At 43.9% G+C, this 16,300-nt stretch overlaps 1 protein-coding gene across 1 annotated transcript in view; it reads right to left on the reverse strand.

Moving 5' to 3' along the window:
* LOC143928260 (flavin-containing monooxygenase 5-like) overlaps window positions 1-16,300 on the reverse strand; it is a 94,596-nt gene that overhangs the window by 12,842 nt on the left and 65,454 nt on the right. The window contains exon 7 of the mRNA XM_077453023.1: window positions 12,028-12,377. Within this exon, the coding sequence (XP_077309149.1) occupies window positions 12,028-12,377 (350 nt within the window). The remainder of the gene's footprint in view (window positions 1-12,027; window positions 12,378-16,300) is intronic.

Here is a 16,300-nt window from a genome sequence, read left to right on the forward strand (position 1 = left end):
GGGAGTTTGGGGCATCCAGTCGGCCCAGGGTCGCTGGACGCAGGAAAAATCTGCCTGCCGATGAATGTGCTGGAGCTTTGGGCGATCAGGCGGTGCCTCTCCACATGCTTGCAGAGGCTGCAGGGCTGTCCGATCAGGATCCAGTCAGACAACGCCACGGCGGTGGCATATGTCAATCATCAAGGAGAGACAAGGAGCTCAGCTGCAGCACTGGGGTTCTTTCGCATCCTACAGTGGGCAGAGCGGTGCCAGCCATATACATTCCGGGTGTGGAAAACTGGCAGGCGGACTACCTCAGTCATCAGTTGCTGGACCAGGGGGAATGGTCACTGCATCTGGAATAGACATGTGCAGAGTAAAATATTTCGTTTCGGAATTTCGTTTTCGCCCGAAAAATGAATTTATTTAGTTACTCCTGAAATTTGTTTTTATTTATTTCGTTTTGCGTTCAAAAATTGCATTCGTCCGAAAATCCACATGAATTAGGGTCGAATCTGTCTTTGAAGGCTTATGGTGTCTGTAGAAATGTATAATTCGAATGCCCCCCCCCCCCCTCTTTTCCTGCAGCCTGCCAGGTTGCGTGCTCGGATAAAGGGTCTGGTATGGATTTTTAGGGGGAACCCACGTAAAAAATTTTTTACATTTGACGCAGGGTTCCCCTTAATATCCATACCAGACCTGAAGGCCATGGTAATTGAATTTGGGGGACCCCCACGCTTTTTATTTATTTATTTATTTTATCAATGACTTTCAATGAGTGTTCTCTGTATTACGGAGCCGACAATTCATAATAGCTACGAGTGATTTTAAAGGACTTTTTTTCCTGCATAAATGACACTTTGTGCAGGGACAGTTCTAAGCACCAGAAACATGTGCCCCTTCACAGGCATACTATAGACACCCCCCCCCCCCCCCCCCCCATACGAAATTTAAAGGAATATTACACTTTTATTGTTTCACTTTAATCAATATTAAAATCACTGCTCCCGAAAAAACGGACGTTTTTAAAATTTTGTTTTGCATTGATCCATGTCCCCTGGGGCAGGACCCGGGTCCCCAAACACTTTTTAGGACAGTAACTTGCAGAAACTTTTCTCTCAGTCAAATCTTTTTTCTCTGTCAAATATTTTCTCTATATAATCTTGGACTAATAGAGATAAGGTTAGGCACATTCGACCACAGGTTCTATAGACACAGATTGTTATTGTCAGAGTCACGTCGAATCTCCTATTCTATATCGAACTGTTGTAACAATGAAAACGAAAATAAAGCATTTATTCATGTTGGATCTTTCGTTTTTCGGATTCTGTGCTTTCGTTATCGTTTGTCAAAACGAAAACGAAAATAGCTGAAATTCGGAAGAAAATGCATTCGGACGAAAACGAATGCACATGTCTAATCTGGAAGTGTTTTGGCTCCTAGCCTGGAGCATGCCAGATGTGGACCTCCTAGCCTCTCCGCTCAATTGGAAGGTACAGAGGTTTGTGGGCAGGTCAAAAGATCCCTGGGTAGACGTGTCAGACTCGATGGTGGCCCCATGGGGGCATTGTCGGCTGATTTATACCTTTCCCCCACTCAGACTCCTCCCTCGTCTGCTATGCAGAGTGGAGGCTGAGGGGATTCTGGTGATTCTGATTGCCCCAGATTGGCCTTGATGTCCTTGGTACGCCGACATAGTATGAATGGTGGCAGTTGTCCCTTTGCAGCTGCCGATGCAGGAGGACCTGCTCTCACATGGTCCGATACTTCATCCTGCTTTACCGTCGCTGGTTTTAACGGCATGGCTGTTGAAAGCCAGATGCTGAGGGACAGAGGACTGTCAGCTTCAGTAATTTCCACTATGCTGAGGGCACGTAAGTCTTCTTCCCAGAAGATTTATCATCGCATGTGGAAGTCCTACATCTCCAGGTGTGAGGAGATGGGGTGGCGGCCGCGTACATATTCAGTTTCCAGGATCCTGCTGTTTTTGCAGTGAGGAGTGGATCAGAAACTTGCATTAAGCACCATAAAGGGGCAGATATCAGCTTTGGCTGTCTTTTTTCAGCGACCGTTAGCGATTCACTCACTGGCGTGTACGTTGGTTCAGGGGGTTCTGCATGTGGCCCCTCCGATATGACCACCACTGCCCCCATGGGATTTGAATCTGGTGCTCCCGGTGTTTCAGCAACCACCGTTTGAAAACATTAGGGAGATCCCTTTATTGACGCTCTCTCAGAAAGTAGTCTTTCTAGTGGCTATTACGTCTGCAAGGCGGGTTTCCGAGTTGGCAACCTTATCATGCAAGGCTCCCTAATTGATCCTCAATAAGGGGGTGCACAGCGCGGCGATCGCGCCATGCTACTAGGACACAGTGCGAACCCAATCTCTGTAAAGAGCCGCTTCCGTGTGTTCAATCACAGCCGGTCACATGTAAACACGGAGAAACACGGAGATGTCAGTAATCATTGACAGAGTGTGTGGCGAGAAGAGCCGATCATCGGCATCTCCACGCAGGGGGACATCTAGGCCTGTAATTAGGGCACTGATCATCAGTGCCCTGATTACAATATAGATCCAACAGTGTCACCAATCAGTGCCCACCATTGCCCACCAGTGGCAGCAATCAGTGCCCACCAGTGGCAGCAATCAGTGCCCACCACTGCCTACAAGTTCCAGCAATCAGTGGCCATTAGCGATGCCAGTCAGTTCTGGCTATCAATGCCGCCTGTCACTGCTGCTCATCATTGCCAATCATTGCTGTCAATCAATGCCCATCAGTGACACCCATCAATGCCCATCAATACCGCCTATTAGTGCCCATCAGTGCCGCCTATCAGTGCTCATCAGTGCCACCTATCAGTGCCCATAAGTGCCACCTCATCAATGTCCACCAGTTCAGCCTATCATTGCCCATCAGTACCACCTAACAGTTCCCATCAGTGCTGCCTATCAGTGCTCATAAGTGCCACCTCATCAGTGCCCATAAGTACCACCTCATCAATGCCCACCAGTTCAGCCTATCAATACCCATCAGTGCTGCCTCATCAGTGTACATCAGTAAAGGAGAAAAATTTCAACATTTTTGGTCTTTTTTTTGTTGCAAAAAAAAAAAACACAGATTAAATACCACCAAAAGAAAGCTCTATTTGTGTGAAGAAAATGATAGAAAATGTGTTTGGGTACAGTGTAGCATGACCGCGCAAATGTCATTCAAAGTGCAACAGTGCTGAAAGCCGAAAAATGGCTTGGGCAGGAAGGGGGTGTAAGTGACCAGTAGGCAACTGGTTAAGGACATGATATTTTCATTCTTATTTGAATAAAACAATACAAGTACTGAGTCTAGAACTGTTAAATATCTGTCACTGTATACTGCAAATTGACTGCATGTGGATGCAGCTATTAAGTGCTGGCATAAAGAGTTATATCTGCTCTGCTTTGCATCAACCAGTTTGCTGACATCAGAATTTTGCATATCCATGGGTCTAAGTATGCACAGCTGAGATAGCTGCCGGCCTGCCGATATGTTAAACTAGAGAAAAGAAAAAAACTGCGCAATCCCTAATAACTCATATTAGGATTTGAACATCTCCCCCAAACGAAGTGAAGAATAAAAATGTGCAATATTACATGAAAATACCATACACATCAAACCTATTATGTGTCATATTTTTCAAACCACATATGGTGATAAATCTATAACAATAACACTAAAATAATGTTATTAAATACATAAACAGTGAGTTTCAATGATAGCAATGCTCAGAATGAACACAAAAAAAAAAAAAAATGTGCATAAGTGGTTAATATGTCCTCATTATAATAGTCCTTGTGGGAATACAGTAAAGCAAAATTTAAGTGCCGTTGCACTATACACCAAAAACCATCACGTGTCCATAGAAGAAGTGCAAGGACTCTGAATCGTGTGTCAACGTAGAACAAAACAGAGTGCACCACCACCAAAAGAATAAAATTGGCTCCTTACCAGATGCCCTAGTAAGGTGCGCTTATTCAAAGATCAGGTTGGAATATGCATCACGCTTGAATCGTCCAAACCCAATTCCGCTTTGAGGCAAAACTCGGATGTATTTCAACGGGAAGGCAAATGGTTCACCATAGAAAGGAAAAACACTCCATATAGTGTAAAACCATTTATTAAAAAATAAAGTAGAGGGAAAATTTGCACTTACAAAATTAAAATGAATACAGGCATATCACCAGAAGGAAGCGTCGGTGTGACACGCTATGGGCGGTGTGACACGCTATGTTTTTGCCTCACTAGAATAACAGCAGAACTGGGATACGCTTTAGGAGTTGCGATCGGCCGACGCTTCCTTCTGGTGATATGCCTGTATTCATTTTAATTTTGTAAGTGCAAATTTTCCCTCTACTTTATTTTTTAATAAATGGTTTTACACTATATGGAGTGTTTTTCCTTTCTATGGTGAACCATTTGCCTTCCCGTTGAAATACATCCGAGTTTTGCCTCAAAGCGGAATTGGGTTTGGACGATTCAAGCGTGATGCATATTCCGACCTGATCTTTGAATAAGCGCACCTTACTAGGGCATCTGGTAAGGAGCCAATTTTATTCTTTTGGTGGTGGTGCACTCCGTTTTGTTCTACGTTGACACACGATTCAGAGTCCTTGCACTTCTTCTATGGACACGTGATGGTTTTTGGTGTATAGTGCAACGGCACTTAAATTTTGCTTTACTGTATTCCCACAAGGACTATTATAATGAGGACATATTAACCACTTATGCACATTTTTTTAATTTTTGTGTTCATTCTGAGTAGGGATGAGCTTCGAGTTCGAGTCGAACTCATGTTCTACTCGAACATTGCCTGTTCGCCTGTTCAGCGAACAGTGAACAATTTGGGCTGTTCGCAGCAAATTCGAAAAGCCCTATACAAGTCTATGGGAGAAATCTAAAGTGCTCATTTTAAAGGGTAATATGCAGGTTACTGTCCTAAAAAGTGTTTGGGGACCCGGGTCCTGCCCCAGGGGACATGGATCAATGCAAAAAAAAGTTTTAAAAACGGCCGTTTTTTCAGGAGCAGTGATTTTAATAATGATTAACCACTTCAGTTCCGGACCAATAAACACCTTAAGGACCAGAGGTCTTTTTGCAATTTCGCACTGCGCTGCTTTAACTGGTAATTGCGCGGTCATGCAATATTGCACCCAAACGAAATTTGCGTCCTTTTCTTCCCACAAATAGAGCTTTCTTTTGATGGTATTTGATTGCCTCTGCGATTTTTTTTTTTTTGCGATATAAATGAAAAAAGAGCGAAAATTTTGAAAAAAAAAGATATTTTCTTCTTTTTGTTATAAGAAAAATCGAATAAACTAAATTTTAGTCATACATTGAGGGCAAAATTTATTCAGCCACATGTCTTTAGTAAAAAAAATGTCAATAAGCGTATATTTTTTGGTTTGCGCAAAAGTTATAGCGTCTACAAACTAGAGTACATTTTCTGGAATTTACACAGCTTTTAATTTATGACTGCCGATCTCATTTCTTGAGGTGCTAAAATGGCAGGGCAGTACAAATCCCCCCCAAATGACCCCATTTTGGAAAGTAGACACCCCAAGGAAATTGCTGATGGGTATGTTGAGCCCATTGAATATTTATTTTTTTTGTCCTAAGGGATTGAATAATGACAAAAAAAAAAAAAAAAAATTTTTTTTACAAAAAGTTGTCACTAAATGATATATTGCTCACACATGCCATGGTTATATGTGAAATGACACCCCAAAATACATTCTGCTGCTTCTCCCGAGTACGGGGATACCACATGTGTGGGACTTTTTGGGAGTCTAGTCGCGCACGGCACCCCGAAAACCAATCACCACCTTCAGGATTTCTAAGGGTGCAAATTTTTGATTTAACTCCTCACTACCTATCACAGTTTCGAAGGCCATAAAATGCCAAAATAGCACAAAACCCCCCCAAATGACCCCATTTTGGAAAGTAGACACCCCAAGCTATTTACTGAGAGGCATGTTGAGTCCATGGAATATTTTATATTTTGCCAAAAGTTGCGGGAATATTACAAACTTTTTTTTTTTTGCACAAAGTTGTCACTAAATGATATATTGCTCACACATGCTATGGGCAGAAGTCAAATTACACCCCAAAATAAATTCTGCTGCTTCTCCCGAGTACGGGGATACCACATGTGGGGGACTTTTTGGGAGCCTAGTTAACTAGCTACCTAGCGACACTAGCGACACTGATGCAGCGTTCAGAAAAATTATCGCTTAGTGACACTGGCAAAAGGGGGTGAAAGGGTTAACTAGCGGAAATCAGGGGGTTAAAACCATTATTGGGTAGTATATCGGGGTACCTAGCGCTATAAAAACCTGGCGGTGAACCTAAAAAAATAACTAGCTACCTAGCGACTGTAGCGACACTAATGCAGCGATCAGAAAAACGATCGCTTAGTGACACTGGCAAAAGGGGGTGAAAGGGTTAACTAGCGGCAATCAGGGGGTTAAAAACATTATTGGGTAGTATATCGGGGTACCTAGCGATATAAAAACCTGGCGGTGAACCTAAAAAAATAACTAGCTACCTAGCGACACTAGCGACACATGCAGCGATCAGAAAAATGATCGCTTAGTGACACTGGCAAAAGGGGGTGAAAGGGTTAACTCTAGGGGCAATCAGGGGGTTAAATCTTTATTGGGGGGTGATAGGGGGCTACCCTGGACCTAACACTAACTGTCCTGACAGTTTTTACTGTCACAACTGACACTGAATGCATTGATCAGTAAAGAAATGATCAATGCAATCAGTGACACTGTGACTGGGGGGGGAGGGGGGCGGGGGGGGGGATCGGGGGGCGATCGGGGGGGGGATCGGGGGGGGTTTGTGTGCCTGTGTGTACCTACATGTCAGTGTAGTGTTCGTGCAGACTTACTTTTACTCTTCTCCTCGTAGTCCGGTCAAAAAGACCGCCCCGAGGAGAATGCCATTACTTCCTCCTTCCTGTGTAAACAATACACAGGGGAGGAAGCTTCTCATTGGCCAGGAGCGATCCAGAGGGGGTGGCCGAAAACGAACGGCCATCCCCTCATCACGGATCGCTGCTGGACCGAATCGGACCGCCGTAACCAGCGGGAGGGGGTCCGATGGGACCCCCCACCCGCTGGAAGGCAATCACGTAGATGTACGTGATTCTGCCTGCCTGTGCCATTGTGCTGACGTACAATGGCAATACGGCGGTCCTGAAGTGGTTAAAGTGAAACAATAAAAGTGTAATATTCCTTTAAATTTCGTAGCTGGGGGGTATCTATAGTATGCCTGTGAAGGGGCGCATGTTTCTGGTGCTTAGAACTGTCGCTGCACAAAGTGTCATTTGTGCAGGAAAAAAAGTCTTTTAAAATCACTTGCGGCTAAATTGTCGGGTCTCCGTAATACAGAGAACACTCAATGAGTGTTCTCTGTATTAGCCGACAATTCATTCATTCATTCATTAAAAAAAAAAAAAAAAAAAAAAAAGCGTGGGGGTTCCCCTAAATTCAATCAAAAGGCCCTTCAGGTCTGACATGGATATTAAGGGGAACCCCGTGTCAAATTTAAAAAAAAAATTGACGTGGGGGTCCCCCCAAATATCCATACCAGACCCTTCAGATCTGATATGGATATTAAGGGGAACCCCGCATCAAATTAAAAAAAAAATTTGACGTGGGGGTCCCCCTAAATATCCATACCAGACCCTTTATCCGAGCACGCAACCTGGCAGGCCGCAGGAAAAGAGGGGGGGACGAGAGAGCGGCCCCCCCTCCCTCCTGAACCGTACCAGGCCACATACCCTCAACATTGGGAGGATGCTTTGGGGGTCTGTGACCCCTCAAAGCACCTTGTCCCCATGTTGATAAGGACAAGGGCCTCATCCTCACAACCCTGGCCGTTGGTTGTGAGGGTCTGCGGGCGGGGGGCTTATCAGAATCTGGAAGCCCCCTTTAACAAGGGGACCCCCAGATCCCGGCCCCCCCCCTGTTTGAAATGGTAAGGGGGTACAAAAGTACCCCTACCATTTCACAAAGAAAGTGTCAAAATGGTTAAATAAGACAAACACACTTTTGAAAAATTCCTTTATTAAAAATAAAAAAAATAAAAAAAAAATTCCAGCGGTGCTAATCCACTCTTGCTATCCAGCGACGGGTCTCCGGGGTCCAGCGATGGATGATCATATCCAGCGCCGGGGGATCTCTCAGTCCAGCGCTGTCCATACCTCCTTCTTCTGTCTCCACTGCGGAGACAATGCAGAGAGCCGAGCGCTGACATTTCTTATATTGGGAGGGCGGGGCCACCCCTCACCTGACCCCGCCCCTCTGACGCAGGAGAGGGAAGCCAGGGGTTCCCCAGTGACGTGTGGGTGACCCCGCCCCCTCTGATGTAACGCAGGTTTCCGTTACATCAGAGGGGGCGGGGTCACCCACACGTCACTGGGGAACCCCTGGCTTCCCTCTCCTGCGTCAGAGGGGCGGGGTCAGGTGAGGGGTGGCCCCGCCCTCCCAATATAAGAAATGTCAGCGCTCGGCTCTCTGCATTGTCTCCGCAGTGGAGACAGAAGAAGGAGGTATGGACAGCGCTGGACTGAGAGATCCCCCGGCGCTGGATATGATCATCCATCGCTGGACCCCGGAGACCCGTCGCTGGATAGCAAGAGTGGATTAGCACCGCTGGAATTTTTATTTTATTTTTTTTATTTTTAATAAAGGAATTTTTCAAAAGTGTGTTTGTCTTATTTAACCATTTTGACACTTTCTTTGTGAAATGGTAGGGGTACTTTTGTACCCCCTTACCATTTCAAACAGGGGGGGGGCCGGGATCTGGGGGTCCCCTTGTTAAAGGGGGCTTCCAGATTCTGATAAGCCCCCCGCCCGCAGACCCTCACAACCAACGGCCAGGGTTGTGAGGATGAGGCCCTTGTCCTTATCAACATGGGGACAAGGTGCTTTGAGGGGTCACAGACCCCCAAAGCATCCTCCCAATGTTGAGGGTATGTGGCCTGGTACGGTTCAGGAGGGAGGGGGGGCCGCTCTCTCGTCCCCCCCTCTTTTCCTGCGGCCTGCCAGGTTGCATGCTCGGATAAAGGGTCTGGTATGGATATTTAGGGGGACCCCCACGTCAAATTTTTTTTTTAATTTGATGCGGGGTTCCCCTTAATATCCATATCAGACCTGAAGGGTCTGGTATGGATATTTGGGGGGACCCCCACGTCAATTTTTTTTTTTTATTTGACACGGGGTTCCCCTTAATATCCATGTCAGACCTGAAGGGCCTTTTGATTGAATTTAGGGGAACCCCCACGCTTTTTTTTTTTTTTTTTTTTTTTAATCAATGAATGAATGAATTGTCGGCTAATACAGAGAACACTCATTGAGTGTTCTCTGTATTACGGAGACCCGACAATTTAGCCGCAAGTGATTTTAAAAGACTTTTTTTCCTGCACAAATGACACTTTGTGGAGCGACAGTTCTAAGCACCAGAAACATGCGCCCCTTCACAGGCACACTATAGATACCCCCCAGCTACGAAATTTAAAGGAATATTACACTTTTATTGTTTCACTTTAATCATTATTAAAATCACTGCTCCTGAAAAAACGGCCGTTTTTAAAACTTTTTTTTGCATTGATCCATGTCCCCTGGGGCAGGACCCAGGTCCCCAAACACTTTTTAGGACAGTAACTTTCATATTACCCTTTAAAATGAGCACTTTAGATTGTGAACGTTCGAGTCCCATAGACTTTAATAGGGTTCTAAAGTTCACACGAAGTTTAGGTCTGTTCGCAGGTTCTGGTGCAAACCGAACAGGGGGGTGTTCGGCTCATCCCTAATTCTGAGCATTGCTATCATTGAAACTCACTGTTTATGTATTTAATAACATTATTTTAGTGTTATTGTTATAGATTTATCACCATATGTGGTTTGAAAAATATGACACATAATAGGTTTGATGTGTATGGTATTTTCATGTAATATTGCACATTTTTATTCTTCACTTCATTTGGGGGAGATGTTCAAATCCTAATATGAGTTATTAGGGATTGCGCAGTTTTTTTTTTTCTCTATTTCACACACATATATAACTCTTTGGTATATATTCGAACTGCAGCATCTATATAAAAATAATCTTTAGGTTCCATTTTATCCTGTAGCGCAAATTTCGCCTCTTTTTTCCTGATATGTTAAACTAGCCATAGATGGATCAAAATTTGACCGATTCAGCAGGGACCGGAACATTTTTGATCCATCTATGACTGTTCCTGTTCAAAAGGAGTTGATCTAATGATCAACTTCTCTCGAATGGGACTGCTGGGGAATTTTCGTTCGATCAGCACATGCAGCCAATCGGCTGTAGCACCAATCAGTGTATTTTGGCAGCAGAGGAGTCCTCCTGACAAAATACAATAGCGCAGTGTTTAATTATTACATTTTTGAATCAGCCTGCTGGCTGATTAAAAAATAAATTCATGTATGGCCAACTTTAAAAAAAAAATCTTTCATCAAGCACAGGGAAAAACAAAAAAATACTAGAGTACTGTTATGGACTGAGAAAATTCATAAGGCCTTTAACAGGAAAACATTTACAGAAATATTGTAATTACAGGTCCCTCATAGTAGAAGCTCAGTATCTCCCCTACCCCACCATATAAAACTCAAAATGCTAACCGCAACATACAAGGCCATCCACAACATCGCCCCCAGCTACATCACCAATCTCATCTGCAGATATCGCCCAAATTGTCCTCTCCGCTCCTCCTAGGACCTCCTGCTCTCCAGGTCCCTTGTTACCACCTCTCATGCTCGTCTTCAGGACTTCTCCAGAGCCTCTCCCATGCTCTGGAATTCCCTGCCCTGGTATATCCGATCAACCCCTAACCTGTCCAACTTTAGGAGATCCCTGAAAACTCACTTATTCAGGGAAGCCTATCACACACCCACCTAACAACCCCATCAAATCATTCCCTGCATCTATTACCTTTTGTACCACCACCCCCTCCCTTTAGAATGTAAGCTCTACGAGCAAGGCCCTCCTTTCCCTTCTGTATTGAACTGTACTGTAATTATGCTGCGTAAACTGTTGGAGCTATATAAATCGTGAATAATAATAATAATATATGGCAATAAATCTAACAGTGAATATTACTGTTTTATATTTTCCCACTAAGATTTTAATATATGGGTACCTATTAGTGAAGACTGAGAAATCTGATGCAGCCTTTCACAGCAACACATTTTAAAAAGATATTTTATAGCTAAGGCATGGAAACAACCAAAGGTTTCTCTTCCTGCCACCAAAAGAAAAATCTCATGGATCATGTAAGCATTATGCATCCTCTTAGACAAAACCAAGGAGTTTGAAGCAACTTGGGAACCCAGGACCAAATATATGGGCATATCTCTTATAGCTGGGATACAAGTCTAATGAACTGGTCCCACCACTCCCTCTCTGCTGTTTGGCTTTTCCCTTCTTTTCTCTGCCTCACCCCCTCCTCTTCTCCTGCTTTCTGCTACTCCTCGCCTCTCTCACCATACATTTAACATATTCTCCTCACACCGAGTGCACCTATGGTACATCCGCCTCGGAGAAGACTATATAACAATCCCCCATCTAGAAGGGACTATAGGCCTCAGCTCCAAAGTTTACTTCCTGGCAGCCTTGGTTGTCGGAAACCTCCAGCTAGGCTCTCCTGGGAAGGGATTTGGGAGATATTCCCTGGGCACAGCATGATCCCCCAAAGGGATGCCCGGAGTATCCTCATGTTCCCCTCAGTGGGCCCTCCAAAAACAGGAGCATCACAAGATTTTCTATAGTTGAACCACTCAGAATAATTGTATGCATTATAATTTTAATTCTGTTTTCCATTGTTTTTATTTTATTGAAAATACAATATTTTAAAAGAAAAATATATATATTTTAATGGCAGCTCTCTGCTAGTAGAAGCTCAGTATATGGCAAGAAATCTAACACTGAATATAACTGTTTTTCATTCTCCCACTGATATCTTTAAATATATGGGTACTTACCAGTGAAGGCTCTTACAGCCAATCGACACTGAAGTTCCGAAATGGGCATGATGGCTCCAAGTGGTTGTATCAAACCAATGACAGCCAGAGTCTGTTTCTCCAGCTCTGGCAGAAAAGTGTATTTATATAATGACACTTTGTTTTTTTCCACTTTAATCTCTTTGCAAAAAGGGAAGCTGAAGTTATAGCCTGTTGCGAATATGACAGCATCAATGTTCTTTTCTACAGTCTCATCATCAAAAATGGCATCTGTTTCTGTAAACCTTAACACGTTGCACTTCACCAGTACAGTGCCTGCAATAATTCGGTTTGGAAGATCGTCATTCACCATTGGATGCTGGCTAAAGATCCTAGCAACAATAGGGAAAAAAGACAATTTAAAATGATGTCTAAAGGATGATTTCCTAAAATGTGTTCTTCTGTACTGGATGGAAGGTTTAGCAAATCTCTACATTGTCCTGGACCTAAGAACACACTCTGATGTCTAATGGCCCCACTTTTAATGCCTAGCAGTAATGCCAACCCATAAATAAGCAGTTTGTTTTAAGTGGCTAATGCTTTAAGTAGTAACTTATTTAACTCCTTGCCAGAATTACACTTATATACTGAAGTAGGCCTTCTCCCATGGTGCTGCATATATGCTCAGTGGCATTTTTGCTGGAAGCACGTTCCACATCGCTCCAGCCAGAGTTCAGTGTATTAGCATTTAGATATAGGAATATAGTAAATACAAACAGACACTCAAACATAGTGAAACTGTAGAGACTGTACCACATCACCGGCTGTGCCACGGCTCTGAACCTAAGAAGTGGTCAACAGTTGACTGATACAGGACAGAAGAAGCATGACAGTGCCAATATGCAGAATCCAATGCCCAAAGGACACACATAGCTCCACACATTCAAAGGCTCAACCTAAAAGAGAGACTGCAGAGAGAGACAAGAGCTCCAAGGTCACAATTTAGGGAACTGTGTCTGACAGAGCAAAGGTATTCAGGTGTGCTATGTAAATGCAAAGTATAGCACAACCTGGATGGTCTTACTTATCAATTGATGCTGCAGAGATTGGGTAACACCACAGGCTGTGCCATGTCTCTAGACCTATGGGCAGCACAGTGGCATAGTGGCTAGCACTCTCACCTAGCAGTAAAAAGGGTCGCTGGTTCGAACCCCAACCACGATACTACCTGCCGGGAGTTTGCATGTTCTCACTGTGCCTGTGTGGGTTTCCTCCGGGTACTCTGGTTTCCTCCCACACTCCAAAGACATGCTGGTGGGTTAATTGGCTTCCGTCCAAAAATTGGCCCTAGAATATGAATGGGGACCTTGAATTGTGGGCGCCTTGAGGGTAGGGACCAATGTGAGCGTGCAATGTACAGAGATAGGGACAATTGTAGACACTCACTCAGGTTGAACTGGATGGACTGGTGTCTTTATTCAACCTTACAAACTATGTAACTAACTATGTAACCTGTAGAGCACCCTGCACTTAGCAAAAACAGTACACAAAGGGGCACAAGCAAAGCCCAGTGTCTAAAAGTCACTTCCTATTCTAGTCCTGTTATCTTTGGTCTAGTGAAGTTTGGATACAGCCTTCAAAGTTGTTTCGGAGAAATAGCCAAGCCAAATAGCTGCAGTATAGAGACCAGCTAAAGCAGCACATTAAATGTCTGGACTGAAGAGAGAAAACATCTGCTGAGAACAGAGTATATTGAGAAAAAGCAAAATAAGTAAAAAAAACATGCAAAATGGAGATGATGAGCAGAGCTGATGAAAAAGTGTCCCACCTCCTAGGACACTAGCAAAAAACTGAACCATGAAAGTTGAAGGTGGGGTAATACGGGAGGCTAGCTTAACTTTTTTTTTGTTAAACTATATTTTTAAATATAAACTTGCGCTGATGGAAACAACTAAGTGATAATGAAATGCAGCTGCTGTAGACGAGGTGCTAATCATTGGCTAAATGTGTATAAAAAAAACAGCGCTCGCAACACACAATATCAGTGAAATCAACAAATAACAATCCAAATAAATGCAACTGAAGTGGAGGTCCTTGATGACGCCCTGAGGGGGGAGAAATGCATTGACATAATTTCCTGGTTTGACGTCACTTTTGGTCAGTGGATCGCATGCTATGAACGGCTGCTTCCTGTATCTACAGCTATATATCCATGCCTGTTTTTAACCATTTTTTTGTAAGTACCGATCCCTATGCGCATTGAATCAACTTTTATAACAGTACTTCGCTATTAGTCAATCCTCTTTTCATTTCTGGGTGCCTGTATGTCAGAGGACTAGCAGATTACAATCCTGTCAGCGTCAGTGCTTCCCTGTGCGCCTGCGGGGTAGAATGGAACGGTGCACGCAGGTGCGCTATGTGGTGGGTCTGCGCATACGGTGTGCAAATTAGCAGGTTCGCGCACACACGGTATTGCGGGTCGGCACGCGCGATGCGGCGCAACTGTGGGCGTATGTGCGCACGGCTATGTGCACAATGTAATTTCCCCTGGCAGACCTATAAAAGGCAGCTCTGTGTTCTGTGTCATTGCTGGTTTGTCTTTTCAGCTCCAGTGTTCCTGTTTCCTGTGCCTACCCGTTGTGACCCGGATTGACCCGACTACTTTTGGACCTCTCCTGCATCTGACCCTTGGCTTGCCTCTCGGACTTCTCTATCTGCTGAATACCTGTGTTTGACCCTTGGCTTCCTCCTGGACCTGTCTCTGCCTGCTCCTTGTGTTTGATGCTCGGCCTGCTGCTTGACTTCTGTGCATGACCCCGGCTTGTTTCCAAGACTCTGAACCTGTTTGGACTTTCTTGTGCTTGACCCCTGGCCTTCTCATCCGATTCTGCTCCAGGCTCCACTCCCAGCTTCAGGTGTTTGAGCCCAGTCGGGCTTCCTCCAGCCAAGTGCCAAGTCCACCCTGCATGGCTCACTCTTCTACCAAAAGACCTTCAGCATACTTCACCTGCTGGCAACCTGTGCCCCTCCATGCCCAGTGCCCACTGTTCCACTCTCAGGGGTACTGTGCACCCAGTTGCAAGGGAAGCCGCTCTCAGCAACTCTGCCCTGGTGAGTACCTGACACTGTATATCCTGTTGAGAGCCTCCTATTGGAATCTATCATCTGATGTTTACACTGATCCACCATCTGATGTTTGGATAAATAGGTTTGTAATACAGTACTACACTAAAGCTGGCCATACACAGTTCGAATCATTAATGGGCAGGCTGAATGTACCAAGTGGATCGATTAATCAGCTTGGGTACAACCAGCCTGCCAGATTTTCTTACGATTATTGCTAGCATCTGCTATAGCTTGGTAGGAGGGATTTCCCTGTCAGCACTATCTGTTTTGATGGGGGAATCGTGCAAATTTTGTGCGAGCCCGTGGTTACAGGAAATAAATTTGCACTGTGTACGGCTGGCCCAAAATGAGGAAAGCAGATACTGTTATAATGGAAAGCAGATATAGTTTACTCCTATTCTCTAACTAGGCTCAAAAAAAGTATGTAGATATTAGAAAATTAGACTTTGTTGCCCTGTATATATACACTAAGCAGCACCATACTATTTGCATTGCTTATATATTGTGCTGCAAACACATATGACCTTGGAAATGCAATGACAAAGCAAAACTTGAAAGCTTATATATCATAAATGACATAGCTATCATCAGGTCTCAGCTGACCTGTTTTTCTAGATTAGTCAGTTGAACTCAGGAAGTCAGTAGCTAAATGCAGTCAAAATGGCAACAAAATTAATGACAACCCATCGGATGTAAATGCTTCCCAATAAAAGAAACTGATTGTGTTTGTAATAAGTTAATATACCGATGCTCCACTTACACTCACTTTATATATAGCACACTATATGTAGGGGGAAATCACCCCTAAAACTTTAACACTTACCAATAAAAGTCTCTGCTAAATTATACTTTTGCTGAATGTGGGAGTTACCATTGCTGAACTCCATCTAAAAATCCTAGTTAGCCGACTGTCTATAACTTCAGTATTTTGAGTCCTGGCACAAGCTTTCAGATTGAAAACAGAGAATTTATCGCCAGCATACTTGTTCTAAATCAGAGCCTCAGAACATCTTAAAACAACTGGATCAGTGTGACAGAAAGAAGAGGAACATGTCACCAATGGTAGCCCTTTCATTGCCTCAATTAAAATGCTAATTACATTCTCATACATAGATTAAAGTGTATCTCTAGGCAAAACATTTTTGGATAGTGGGGAGCCAAATTTTTTGCTGTTATCTCTGTCTCTATT

The sequence above is a fragment of the Lithobates pipiens genome, unplaced genomic scaffold, assembly GCF_037356315.1.
Source record: "Lithobates pipiens isolate NorthernLeopardFrog02 unplaced genomic scaffold, aLitPip1_a1.2 Scaffold_23, whole genome shotgun sequence".
Lineage (NCBI taxonomy): Eukaryota > Metazoa > Chordata > Amphibia > Anura > Ranidae > Lithobates > Lithobates pipiens.